The sequence below is a fragment of the Oryx dammah genome, unplaced genomic scaffold (genome assembly GCF_014754425.2).
Source record: "Oryx dammah isolate SB20612 unplaced genomic scaffold, SCBI_Odam_1.1 HiC_scaffold_28, whole genome shotgun sequence".
In the NCBI taxonomy this organism is placed as follows: domain Eukaryota; kingdom Metazoa; phylum Chordata; class Mammalia; order Artiodactyla; family Bovidae; genus Oryx; species Oryx dammah.
In genome coordinates this window covers 57,126,216-57,140,396 of record NW_024070212.1, presented here as the reverse complement: position 1 = coordinate 57,140,396, position 14,181 = coordinate 57,126,216, and the positions used below count along the sequence as shown (strand labels likewise).

At 38.7% G+C, this 14,181-nt stretch overlaps 1 protein-coding gene across 2 annotated transcripts in view; it reads right to left on the bottom strand.

Moving 5' to 3' along the window:
* Positions 1-14,181, bottom strand: part of MCOLN3 (mucolipin TRP cation channel 3) — a 35,495-nt gene that overhangs the window by 6,701 nt on the left and 14,613 nt on the right. For both annotated transcript variants that reach the window (XM_040232427.1, XM_040232428.1), the window contains exons 4-9: positions 12,404-12,557; positions 11,009-11,093; positions 10,835-10,931; positions 4,935-5,034; positions 1,824-1,936; positions 1,593-1,742 (exon numbers count right to left, since the gene is read on the bottom strand). In XM_040232427.1, the coding sequence (XP_040088361.1) occupies positions 1,593-1,742; positions 1,824-1,936; positions 4,935-5,034; positions 10,835-10,931; positions 11,009-11,093; positions 12,404-12,557 (699 nt within the window). The remainder of the gene's footprint in view (positions 1-1,592; positions 1,743-1,823; positions 1,937-4,934; positions 5,035-10,834; positions 10,932-11,008; positions 11,094-12,403; positions 12,558-14,181) is intronic.

The following is a 14,181-nucleotide window of genomic DNA, read 5'->3' as shown; positions in this document are numbered from 1 at the left end:
TGTACGGGCATTGATGCTGATGGGTCTGGAACAAGCAAGTAGGGACAGCATCTGATAGGCACGTGGAGGAGTTGGCCCTGGATAGTAACCTAAATATTATATCCACAGTAAGAGAAAATGCAAAGTGTATGGGCATTGATACTCATGGGTAGATAAATGAAGTGGGATTTTGTAGAATTTCAATTCTGTTTATTATTTTGTGAAACAGGAAGTGAGGTCATCAGTTGAAAGAAAGGATGGAAAAGAGGTATTAGAAGTTTCAAGCAAGAAAAAATATGAAATGATCAGCTAGAAGGCAGGGGGAATGCATGGTCTAGAAAAATGTAGAAAGACTGCTGGATACCATGAAGGGCTCACTGAAGTTAATGGTAGGTGGGATTAGTAAAAATGAAGATTTGCTGCAAATCTCCCCCTACTTCTCTTTATTTGTTCCCTAAAGTTAAATATCTATTTCAATGATATATATTACCCTGGCATATGGTGACAGCTGCTCCATGGCTTCTAAACTCACTCTCTCTTTCTGAGGTACATGTGTGGGCTGTCTTCCCAGCTCCCCTGCAATCAGATGTGGCTAAATTTTCTCCAGCAGGACAGAATGAAGGCTGCCATTCTGAGCCAAGGTGTAAGACTGTAAGAGACCTACTACCTACCATACCAGGTTTTCCCTTCCATGGGCTGCAACCTGTTCATGAGACAATCCAGCATCAATCATAAAGTCTGGGTGAGCCTTCAATGGTAATGGTCATCAGAGAAAAAGATGGGAGAAACTTAGATTCCTGAATGACTGTGTGGAGCTGAGTGACTTTCCAGGCTGGAAAACCCACCCTGACAATTACATGAGGGAGAAATAAGCTCCTATCATATCTGAGCTATTGCATTTGAGATCTCTGCCCAGGAATCTCAACCAAAACAGGCTCCCCATGTGGTTCATATTCATCCTTAATTACAGTCGAGGATAGAAAAACAGAAATCTAAACAAGATTAGTTTGAACTTGATTAGTATTAGTTTTTTGGTTTTTTTTTTTGCTTTGGGGGAGGGTTGATATACAAGTTGGATTAGTCCTAACTTAAAATGGAAAACCTTGCAGTACATCAATGGTAACAGTAAGAAAATGGGAATATTCTCAATTTGAATGGACAAAGGAATAACTGCAAGGACTCACAAAATAGTACTTTGGCCTCACTCCCCATCTCCTATCCACAGTCCAACTCTTTCTACTGAAGATTCTGGCATTCCTTCTAAGAACAACAACAAAAAAATCTTTTACCTTAGTTATCTTGCTGTGTGTATGACTTTCAGGGTGTGCAAGAATTCACAGGCCCCAACCTCAGAGTTCACATTCAGTAGGTCTAACGTGGGGTATTTTATCAGATACCCAAGTGACCCTGATTGAGAGGACTTAAATCACACTTTGAAAAACAGCCTAAAATATTTCCTGACTAGATTCTTACGAATTACTGTTATTTAAGGTTTACTCAATACAATGTTTGAAAAAAATCTTGTACTCTGTGAATCCTTACATTTTGGAAAAACAAATGACAGTTAAGGCAAATCTGATACTAACAAGGACATAAATAGGAAAAAATTTTACCTTAGCTTGAATTTCCATTTTCAGAATTGATCCAATGATGGTCAATATGTCACTAATAATAATCATAATATACCATCCATTGACAAATTCCATTCGATCAGAAACAGAAACTTCCTTCTTATAATGGAGGAGGAAAAAATTGACAAATTCCTTTAGGGAAAAGAGGGGAAGCATGGTGAATTTCTGTCAATCAAAATGACCAGTGCATTCCTAGAAAGCAGTGACTCCTACCTGCTGAAGCTGAAGTCCTCTCACCACAGATCGAACACACAGGATTAACGAAGCCAAGCACGTCAGAATAATGAAGGCATCGAAGATCATCATGTAATGAGTGTTCTTCTGAACTGGAGGAAAGAGGGTTACCTGCTTATGTACTGGAACATCAGTGTGGTGACACTTACTTCTACTTCTTACCTGACCCTCCCCCCCAATTTTAGCCTCATTTATTTTAACAGCTGCATTGCGTCATTTCAGTACAGATGTACAATACTTTATTTGTAAGGACGTTCAGGCTGTAATCTGGTTTCACTACTACAATCCATTCTCCAGGTCCTCTTTGTGCACAGGTTCAAGTGATTCTTTAGGTGGATGAATATCCAAAGATGGAGTTGTTGAGTTAAACCATATGCATCTTTCTAAAAACAGATCTAAGAAACTGCTCTGCAAAAATATCATCCCAGTTTACATGCCTACACACATCACACATCTTCATCATTGGACATCAGTATTCATTAGTTTTTACCAATAAAAGGAGCAAATGATGTGAAATGCTATTTTTATCATGTACCAAATGGCTGTTCAATGTATTCAAGTACCATATCTTCCCCTTCCAACTTTTTTGTGTGTTTTAATGCCTAAGAAAAATACGTCTCATTACTTTCCTAGAATTTTCGCTGGCTAGTCTTGCTTGTTATTTTCCCATATTTCTTCAGGACCAAAATGTCAAATTCCAATAACAATCTTACTGTTAATTTTTGGGGGGAATCATGCTGAATTTATAGATTAATCTAGGGAGAATTGACATGTTCATGTTAAATCACTTGACAAAAAACATAATGTGTCTTTTTTTTCCCTCCTCAGAAACATTTTCAAGTTTTATATGGATCCTTCTTCACACTCATGTTTAGAATAATTTTAAAAATTCAAGTATTCTTTCCACAAAGATAACAAACAGAAAAACCTCTGATACAGATTCTTCTGTTAGTGTTTAAAGAAGGTTAAAGGTTAAAAGTCCTCAAAACCATGTATCGAAGATCTTTAACTATCACCTGTCATCTTTTGTTCTTAATACAGTTAGGGTTCCCGCATATCTTATTTAAATATACTTATCTAGGTATAAAATACTCATTAAGCATCAGGTGTGTTTTCACATGCTGAGAATACAATAGTGAACAAGACAGATAGAGTCCCTGACCTTGTGGAACCTCTACTCCAGTGAGATAAGAGAAAAAAGTAAACAAGTAAATGAACAAAGTACTTCCTGATAGGAGTACGTGATAGGAAGAAAGTAAATCCAAAAGCTACTAAGTGTGTTTCCTACCTGGGAGAGTTTCAAGCATTTTTGAAGATTTAACTCATTTGCACCTCACAGTAACCCCACGAGGTAGGTGTGATTATCCCCACTTTGCAGGTGAGAAAACTGAAGCCCAGAGCGGTCACAGAACTTGCCTGGGATTCCAGGCCAGTAAGTGCAGAGTTAGTGTTCAGACCTTTGCAGTTTGTCTCCAGTGTCCGTTACTCTGTCAGTGGTTCTTGGCATCTCTTTGGAACTTGTTAGAAATGAACATCCTCCTGCCTTACCCTAGCCCTGGTAAATCAGAAACTGCTTTCCTAAGCTCTCCAGGTAACACTAAAATTGGAGCACCACTACTGAGGGAGCTTTGGGAGAGGGAATGGGGAGAAGAAAGGTTCGTTCGCACAGTGAAGGAAGGCCTCACCCAGAGGCAGTGGCTTTTAGCTGAGACTTGAATGACAAGGCAGAGCCACCCACCCAGAGATTCTGGGACTCAGTCCTCCCAGCAGAAGCACAGCTAGGTGAAGAGCAGAGGGTGGCCGTCACATGTCCTACTCAACAAGTTGGGCTGCTCTCTGCTGATGGAAAGAACTCAAGACTATACTGTAATGAAGCAACCCATAATTTTGTCAAGAGGCATCTAAATGTTGTATGAAGGACTAAATCTACTTCAGAAAAACTTAAAATCCAAGAAACAAACATTTGAGAGAAAGTTTACGTCCCAACACCTTCGTGTGCTCTCATTTTCCCTGTTCCCAAGTATGTGAAGTATTAAGATGTTTACAGATGACAAAACAGGCTTGTGTTTCAAATAAACAATTTTCTGATTGAAATTTTATAATTGAAGTTTGTGAGTCCAGGTCTTCATATATTTGAAGTTACCTATTAGTGAAAAGAATACTAAAATGAAGACATTTTATTTCATTTATTCATGCTATCTCATTACTATTTCTGAACTTTGTGAATCCATTAGTAGGGAACCCTAAAGTAATTATTATCCAAGTATGGTCTGAATAAGGACTCACTGCACATTCCTGGGTCTCACCGCCAGACCTGCTGACTGTCTTGTGTGAAGCAAGGAAGACTGCAGCTTAGCAGGTACTTGGAATGGTGCTTCTCCTTACTAGAATCCAAGACCCTCTGACCTAATCAGTAAAGTCAAGCACAACACACTATTACATACCACTACAAGGAACTAGGAAATGAGATCAATTCTTTCCAGTCAGTTTCATCTAGTTCAGCTCCAAAATTCTCAGCGATACTTAATTTATACTTGAGTTTGTGTCCATATTTCTAGGACTGTACTCTGTCCTTATTTCATCTACTTTTTGACCTGGATAGAAGATAATTATAATGTGTGGGATATTTCAGGGTCAAATCCTACCTGAATTCTCCCTGGATATATGACCAAAGACACCAAAATTCACTTCTGAGCCTTAGTTTCTTCATCTATAAAAATAGGGATGCTACCTATCTCAAAGATATTTTAAAACACTGAAGTAAGGAAAGTGTAGCTCAAAGTACTTATGCAATAAACACTCGATAAATACTGGTTTGAGTAGATGTGATTTTTGTTGTTGTTGGGGGAATTATAAGCAGTTTTTTTTTTAGTAAGGACTAGCCAGTGAAGGCTCATGGAAAAGGCAAGAAAAACCATTTAAATTAACTTATGAATTACTTGGAACATTAGATAACTAAAATGAATTAGGGACTTGGACATGATCCAGTTCTTTCATTTGAAGCTCCACGTATCCTTGGGATGAGTAATTTAATAACCATTTAATATTATTTAATAACCATTTTGAAAACTAGTAAAATTCATTACTTACTTGATCCAGATACATGCCAGTCTTTACATTCTCTGATAGAGATGTCATTATCTAAACTTATCTTAATTCTTCCACTGTGGGCTTTGTTGTCAAAAGTTATCTGTGAAGAACAGGAAAAGGGTCAAAAACATACCTACTGCTTTTAAAGCCAAGATGCTGCCATGCATTAACTAGGAAACAATTCTCCCAAAGTTACAGGAAACCCAGACCCTCAACTCTCACCTGATGCTAACTAACTTCGTTCAACCTCAGGAAGTTCCCTTTATTTCTCTGTGAGCTGAGAAAGTTGAGTTAGATCTTCCGTAAAGAATGTTTAGTCTCTAAAAATCCTAAGTTTCTAGGATAGTATTCAAGCCCTGAACCACTTGTAACACAAGAGAACTTCCCCCTCCTCTCATTCTCAGCACCTCTAGATGTCCTCCTGAGCAAGTACAAACACGTTATCCCCCTTCTTCCAGCAGAGCCTTGGCTAGGGATAGATTTTTAATCCTATTCTTACTAACACAGATGCTCATTATTTCCGTCTTGAAACACTTCAGGTGGAGCTTTTTCAATTTTGCTTCTAAGATTCGTTTTCTTTGTCACTCTGGAACTGTATGTACAATATTACAAAGGACGTGGTCTCAGGGAACCAACAGTATGTCTGGCTTCAGTGATACCTGTTTTGGGACACCAGGCACCAACAGGACAAAGTCATGCCAGAACAGCTTTCATAGCTCTTCCACTGTCTTCCCCTTCAAGCTGCCCCCCACCTTCTCCTTGCAGACACCTGGAAGGCAAACTAAGGAAATCAGCCTGGTTTGGGGGTTTTGTTTTCATTTTTGGTGCCTCTTCTCTCAGGTCCTAAAGTAAAAGGAAAGTTCTTTTCAAGTCTGCCATCTGTTGTGTTAGTCATTCAGTTTTGCCTGACTCTTTGTGACCCCATCGACTGTAGCCTGTCAGGCTCCTCTGTCCATAGAATTCTCCAGGCAAGAATTCTGGAGTTGGTTGCCATTCCCTTCTCCATGGGATCTTCCAGACCCAGGGATCGAACTTGGGTCTCCTACATTGCAGGCAGATTCTTTTAGATGAGTTTAATTGAAAATCTTCATGTGGTGTAATCAGATACCACTTCAGACAAAAGATTACAAATAAACTTAGTAAGTCTAGTTACTCTGTTTCCACTCATGTTAGACTGTAAGTTTCTTCCCATGACAAGCAACCAAGGATATTGATAATGTATGCCCATCTTTATCATTGCGGAGACCCAGCCTCACACAAGGAAGATGCTCAGCACTATTTGAATGAGTCAGAAATCTTTGCCAAGAAGAAACCATGCTTTGCCCATACAAAGAGCCTCGGGGTCTTTCAAATAGTAGGTGCTCAGTAAATATCCAATAACTCTGACTTAATATCAATCACATCTAAGCAAGGTTTAGAAGAAACTGAATTCTTTAAATGAAAAAGAAAAAACTGAGTGTAACTAATAACAGATTAGATAATACAGGGAAAATGATTAGTGATTTGAAGTCACAGCAGTAAAACTATTCAAAGTGAAGCACAGAGAAAATATTAGAAAATTAAATCAAAGAAAGAGGACAACTTCAAGTGCCCAAATATACATATTATTGGAATCTCTGAAAAGTAGGGGGAAAGAGATAGAAAAATATGTGAAGAAATAACACTGAGTAAATGTCAAACATAATAAAAACTATAAACCCACAGATCCAAGATATTCAATGAACCCCAAATACAAGAAACATGAAGAAAACTACGTAAAGGTATATAGTACCACCGAAACCAGAGATGAAGAGAAAAATTTTAAAAGCATCCAGAGGGGAAATACATCCCATACATAAGAACAAAGACGAAGAAGACAGCAGATTTCTCATCAGAAACAATAGAAACTAAAGAGCAAAATCTTTAAAGCTCCAGGGTAAAAACAGCCAGGCTAGAAGTCTCTACCTTTAAAAAACGAAGGTGAAATACTTTTACAGACATACAGAAGCGAAAAGAACTTATTACTAGCAGATCTGCAGTATAAGAAATATTAAAGGAAGCCCTGTATGCAGAAGGAAAACCATGCCAGGTGGTTTTTATGTTATACATGTACTGGCACACGATCACTTGAAAGTAGGTTGTAATAAGTTAAATATGTGTACTATAAACCATAAAATAACACAACAAAGAGTTATAGCTAATAAGCTAACATATGAGATAGACTGGAATCCTAAAAAAACCACTCAGTTAACCCAAAAGAAGGCAGAAAAAGAAAGAAACCATATTAATAATTTCATGCTATTTAAATGATATAAGCACCTTAATTAAAAGGTAGAGATTGTTAGGTTGGCTTAAAAAAGCAAGACTCAACTATATGCTGTGTAACAAGAAACCTACTTTAAATATAAGATACAAATAATTTAAAAGGATGAAAAAAGATATGCCATGCTAACACTAGTTATAAGAAAGCTGGAATGGTTATATTAACATCAAAGTAAATTTTAGAGCAAAGAATATGATAAGGGTTAAAAAGTGCCATTTCACAATGATAAAAGAGTCATTTCAAGTGAACATAAAAAACCCTAGATGTCTATACACTTAATAAAGAGCTTCAAAATACAAGTTGCAAGAATTTATCAAACTACTATGAATGAACGATAATGCACTACTTTTATATTATGAACCCAACTGGGCACAAACAAGATAACCTTAATCAGCTGTTGAATCAAACATCTACCACATATCAGATAATTTGGTAGGTCCTTCATATGTGCTATATTTTATCTTCACAACAGTTTTGTCAGGTAGGTGGGCATTAATTTGGCTTTACAAATGAGAAAACTGAGGCTCATGCCAATTAAATAATTTGCCTAAAATTACATTGCTACTAACTCGTAAGCTAACATAAAAATCTAGATTTGTCTGACTCCAAATACTTTGGCCACCTCATGTGAAGAGTTGACTGATAGAAAAGACTCTGATGCTGGGAGGGATTGGGGGCAGGAGGAGAAGGGGACAACAGAGGATGAGATGGCTGGATGGCATCACCGACTCGATGGACGTGAGTTTGAGTGAACTCCGGGAGTTGGTGAAGGACAGGGAGGCCTGGTGTGCTGTGATTCATGGGGTCGCAAAGAGTCAGACATGACTGAGCGACTGAACTGAACTGAACTGAACTGAACTGAAAGTCCTTGTATTTTACATCAGGGATAAACTGCCACAGTTCATGTTTATTTATGGCAAAAGTCACACCAATGGCTTTTATTATCAAATTACCTGATAGGATATAGTTTCCACCACAGTTCTATGAGATGTACTGCTAAATACACAATGAACAGCCATAGCTGGGGATAATTCTCCAAGAATGGCAAAATATAACATCTGCATGTGGCTAAAGGCCAGGACGCTTTTCCACTGTAGTGTGTCATGGGAGAAGATCTACATTTCACTAGTATTTTGCTTGCTCATTCAACAAATATCTGCGTCACCTACTATATTTTCTGAGAGAGGAAAAGATAAAACAGTTCCTGCCTTCAGGGAACTTTCATTCTAGTGGAGCTGATGATAAACATCTAGAAAAACTTAAAGGAGAAGGTGGTAAGACATACAGTACAAAACAAAAACAAAATCTAGGGCTTCAGAGCACAGAATGTATTTCCAACTGAGAAATCACAAAGAGGTCCATGAAGAAGGTTTCAGTTGACCAAAGCCTTGAAAGATTATTAGACTTTTAAAAAAGTATCATTTCTCTATAAGAGAGAGGCAGACAAAGAGACAGACAGAGAGAAGACTGTGGATAACAGCTTAATTTTTAAAAAATCATATTAAAAATTCACAACTTGCTGGTTACTATTAGGATCAAAATGTGTAGCCCAAATACAGTCTTACAGAATTAGTGCTTTTTCTTATTAAACAATATGCATAATTATTATATTATACTACATCCTAAAATATTTTTAATCTCAATTTCTGAAAACTTGATTTCTAACAGCCAATTAGTTGAGTATCATGGACATAACTTTTGATACAAACTGCTACTGTAGTCGGAGAAGGCAATGGCACCCCACTCCAGTACTCTTGCTTGGAAAATCCCATGGATGGAGGAGCCTGGTAGGCTGCAGTCCATGGGGTCGCTTGGAGTTGGACATGACTGACCTACTTCACTTTCACTTTTTACTTTGATGCATTGGAGAAGGAAATGGCAACCCACTCCAGGGCTCTTGCCTGGAGAATCCCAGGGACGGGGGATCCTGGTGGGCTGCAGTCTATGGGGCTGCACAGAGTTGGACACGACTGAAGCGACTTAGCAGCAGTAGCAGCAGCAGCTAATGTAGTACTAGAAATCCAGATCATATGAAGGCAAGCCGTTATCAAATGCTGTCCTGCATATGCCTCTCAGCATTGCGTTACTGACTCTGATCCTTGTGAGGTGATGAACCAGCATGAGAGGCATCTTGTGCTGCATACATAGCATCAAAGCTCTATCTGCAACTGGAATACAAAGAGGAAGGTATCCAGAACTTTCGAGGCAGCATGCAGGAGGCACTGTGAGCAATAACTTCCATAGGCTGCAAATATCCTCAGTGAGGCAACTCAGCAGCAAGAACCCTTGGCAATGATCTTAAGCAGACTGCCACCAACCGCTGAGAGCTAACCATACAAACCTACAAACCTGTTCTTTTTGTATTTGCCAGGTGCTGTTCTTGGTCCTGAAGACTCAGCAGTGAACAAGACAAGGTCCCTGCCCTCAGAGAACTTACACTGAGGTACAGAAGACCGATGATTAACAACTAAACAAGTGGGTACAAGAGTCCCTCCCCTTTATCCAAGATCCCCAGTGGATGCCTGAAATCACAGATAATACCAAAATTCATATATAATATTTTTCCTATACATACACACCTTTGACCAAGTTTATAAATTAGGCACAGGAGAGTAAAAACAATAATGATTTTAAAAAGTGGGCTTCCCTGGTGGCACAGTGGTAAAGAATCCGCCTGCAATGCAGGAGACGCAGGTTCGATCCCTGGGTTGGGAAGATACCCTGGAGGAGGAAATGGCAACCCACTCCAGTATTCTTGCCTGGGAAATCCAGGGACAGAGGAGCCCACAGTCCATGGGGTCACAAAAGAGTCAGACATGACTTAGCGACTAAACAACAATAATAAAATAGGAAAATTATAACATATACTATAATACAAGTTACATGAATGTGGTCTCTCTAAGTATCTTGCACAAATTAAATGCGTTTTTCCATCTTAACTACACACTTATCACACTGTGGCCCCATTTTTTGCAGTTTGAGCTGCAACAGTGAAACTAGCATGGGTTTCTTTTTCCTTCTTCACGATGTCGCCTATAGATTTCTTCTTCTTGTAGCTTAAGCAATCTCAACATACAATTGGTTTTCTGTCTTCATTAAGTTAAGAGCGTTCAGTTTTTCACCTAAAGAAATACTTTGGCATATTGGAATCACCAGCTTTGGGGCCATTCTTAAGTAAAATAAAGCTTATTTGAACACAAGTACTGTGATATGTAGATAACTGAAAGGGTTACTGAGTGACTAATGGATGGTATACACTGGACCAAAGGATGATTCATACTGAGGAGGGTCAGAAAGTTTTCACTCTGCTACTCAGAATGACATGCAGTTTAAAATACATAAATGGTTTATCTCTGGAATTTTCCACTTAATATTTTCAGACAGAGGTTGACCATGATAACTAAAACCTTGGAAAGTGAAAATGCAGTTAAGAAAGGACCACAGAGCTAGCTGAACCAATGTCTCCTCTGTGCATATCCAATTAGGACAAGAACACCCTATACATTTGATCAACCCTCAACAGAAGTAGATGGAACACATAACTAGATAAAACCATTTTTCTCCAGACAGAAATCAAATTAGCCCAGCCCACACTCACAGTCAGAGTAAAGTCGTAACAGTCCGGGAGCTCATGATGACGAATAGTCTGCAGGTTAATGGCCTTCAGTTTAAACTGCAGCTCCACTGTTATGAGTCTGAAAAACAGGAGACTTTAGTGCACTGAAAACATGTACACACAAACAGGAGTTACCCTCCCACCTGCTTCCCTCACCTGTGAAAGTCCAGTGTTAAGTTGAGTTTATTTTCTTCTAGTGTTCCAATGTGAAAAGGTTCATTTGGTTCCACAAAGAAACATTCTGCCATAGAAAGGAACGAAACATAAAATAGCACCTGAAATAAACATAGAAAACTGCATCCTGAAGGGATCATATCATGAAAACTGGATATTCAGATTCTGGTATTTTTGTGAATTAAGATTTTAAAATCTAAACATCCATACCACATGGTTACAATGACTTTTATTTGTTTGTAAGATGTGACTATAACATTTCTTGAGTAGATGGAGGTAGAGAAAGATCTGAACTCTATTTCACTGTGTATAAAAGGCCATCTTCCTTCCTGTCTTTTTCAGCCTAAATTTTGAGGCCCCTCTCCCTTTTTGTATCCTATGCATACATTTGAAGCACCTAGAGTGTCTAAGATAAAATTTTTTATGTTTAAAGTATCTATTTTTAAAAAATATTATGTGTTGACAATTTTCCCTCAATAAATACTTTTTAAAAAAAGGAAGACAGCATCTTAGAAGGTTTTTACTAGTCAGTACTATAATCCTTTATTATTTTTCTCAAAGAAAAAGTCCCAGTGGCTACTGCTAAAAGTACTTACTTTTTAACTCAATGATCTAAGCTAATGTTTTAGGTACAAATTGTAAATAGAACTTTGCTAACAGGAATAAGCTATGCTTTTCTAAATTCTGGTTCTCACTGGTGGTGGTTTAGCTGCTAAGTTGTGTCTGACTCTTTTTGACTCCATGGACTGTAGCCCACCAGGCTCCTCTGTTCATGGGATTTCCCAGGCAAGAATACTGGAGTGGGTTGTCATTTCCTTCTCCAGGGGATCTTCCTGACCGAGGAATTGAACCCAGGTCTCCTGAACTGCAGGCATATCTCTAACTGACTGAGCTACGAGGGAATCTCATTACTCCTCAACTTACCCCCAAAGATACTGAATAGTGAAGTATTATTGAGGGGAGAAAGTTTTATATATCATATATTCAAGAATTTTCAAACATTTGTTTTATAGGGGCAATATCTATCTATTAAACTGGCTTATCCAGAAGAGAGGTTGTGGAATAAAATGGCTAAGAGCACAGCCTGGGTCAAATTTCAGCACGGTCTCTTACTAGGTCCACCTTGAGCAGATTACTAAACCTTCTGAGCCACACTTTAGTCTTCTGTAAAGTGAGGATAATAATAAACTTGTCTTGTGGATTTTTTGTTTGTTGGTTTGTTTAAGAATCATGAGGCATAGTGGAGTACCTGGCATAACTGATACAGTTCTTACTATGACCTACTACACAGGCCAAATCAATATTTCCAGAGATGAAATTACTGACTTTCAATCAAGGAGTTAAAAATGGAAGTTCTAGCTTATAGAAGAATATCACCAGTTTCAATTTCTGGGTCAATGTCAAAGGTATCATTTCCAGGATAGATGTTTCCTTGCTTGTAGAAGTGCCAACAGACTGCCATGGCCGACTGCTCCGTGCCCTTGTCCTCAAATGCATGATTCCCAACTGAGACGTTGCATAGCTGCAAATACTTCAACCAAAAAGAGAAACAGAAGATGAGAGCACCCAGCCAGGCAGAAGTGAAGCCATGATTCCCCTCCCTCCCTGCCTTTGAAACGCTGGCTTCCCACCTCCTGTCCAGGTGGAGACTGGAAAGTAATTGGCATGCTACTGTGCACTGGGATGGCAGAGGGCAAAGAGCACTTGTGAATTAGAGTTTTGGGTTCAAGTCTCATTTCTGTGATTGTGAGCAAGTCACAAACTTTATCAGCCTCTGCTTTCTTACCTGCAAAATTAAAGGCTGACTTTAACCTTAGACAACATTTCAAGTTCTTTCCTCCTTTAAAGAACTATCTTTAGGAAGTGACTTTTACATTTAATGTGAGTACAAACTTTATTTATCTTTGAACTATTTTCTATAGTCAAGAGTTCTGCTTTGCTATAATATAGGAAGTGGGATAAAACTGTTCCAGACTAACCAGCAAAACTTTGTCTAAAGATGATTTTTTTGTAATCTTTATCTTTGCAAGAATATAGCTTAGTCACTTTTAAGCAATATTCCCCTACTGAAAGTCCTCCCATGATTTCCTGTGTCTCAGGATAAACTTAAAAGCTCTTTTCCAGGGCCTGGAAAGCCCTACCTCTGGCTCTTCCCTCACTCCTTTGCACACTTGCCTTAAACATACTAAATGTTTTCCAGCCTCCAGGGCCTTTGCTGTTGCCACTCCTTCAGCCTGAAATATTCTTCCTCAGACTTCAAGTCCCCAGAGAGGCCTTTTCTGACCATCTTGAGACCACTGTTCATGTTTTATGCCACCTAATTTTTTTTTTCATAGCAGTCATCACTGTTGGAAATCAAATTATTTTGCTAAATTTGTTTAAAATCCATTTCTTCCATTAGAATCTAAGTTCCACCGGGCAAAGAATTTATCAAGCCCACCGCACTAACCTCAGCGCTTAGAACCATAGTGTGAGCAGATAGGCTGGGCAGGGGGTGGGTCCCTGGAGAAAGAGAATACGTGTGACTTTGGCATAAGAGAAGCCATTTTTGGCCTCAGCCTTTTTGAATCAATGCTGGTCCTTAAACAGGTCTCAGTAACTAATAATATTAAGGGAACAAACGAATGTACAACAAATGACTATTATCAGATAAGAAAAGTAACCACAGCATAGATAACACATCCATTGTAAAGATTCCCAGTTCTGTTTCAGTGGTAAAGATTAGCCCATAACACTTAACCTTTTCTGACCCTCATGACTTCAATCAACTAAAACCTGGACTCTTGTGGACTGCCCAAGCCCCTTCATAAATATGCAGGTGCCCTTAATTTAAAAGTTTCCCAATTTTACTGTCCCACTGCTTTGAGAAAGATCCCTGGTGTTCTCCTTATTTGCTGCAAATAATAAATCCTTCCTTCTGATTTTTGGCTTGGTTGGTTCATTTGGCTTGACATCCACCAAGAGGCAAACCCAGCTTTCAGGTAAGAGTACACAGAGTACATGCTCAAATATTTGTCAAGTTAATGGTGAGGTGAAAACTATTATAATATGATAGAGGACCTTCATCCACTAGAGCTCATCTACATAGAGTAAGATGATAAACTCCTAGGATAGGATTTGTTATAGCACCAACATTTCTGCTAGCACTGGGACTG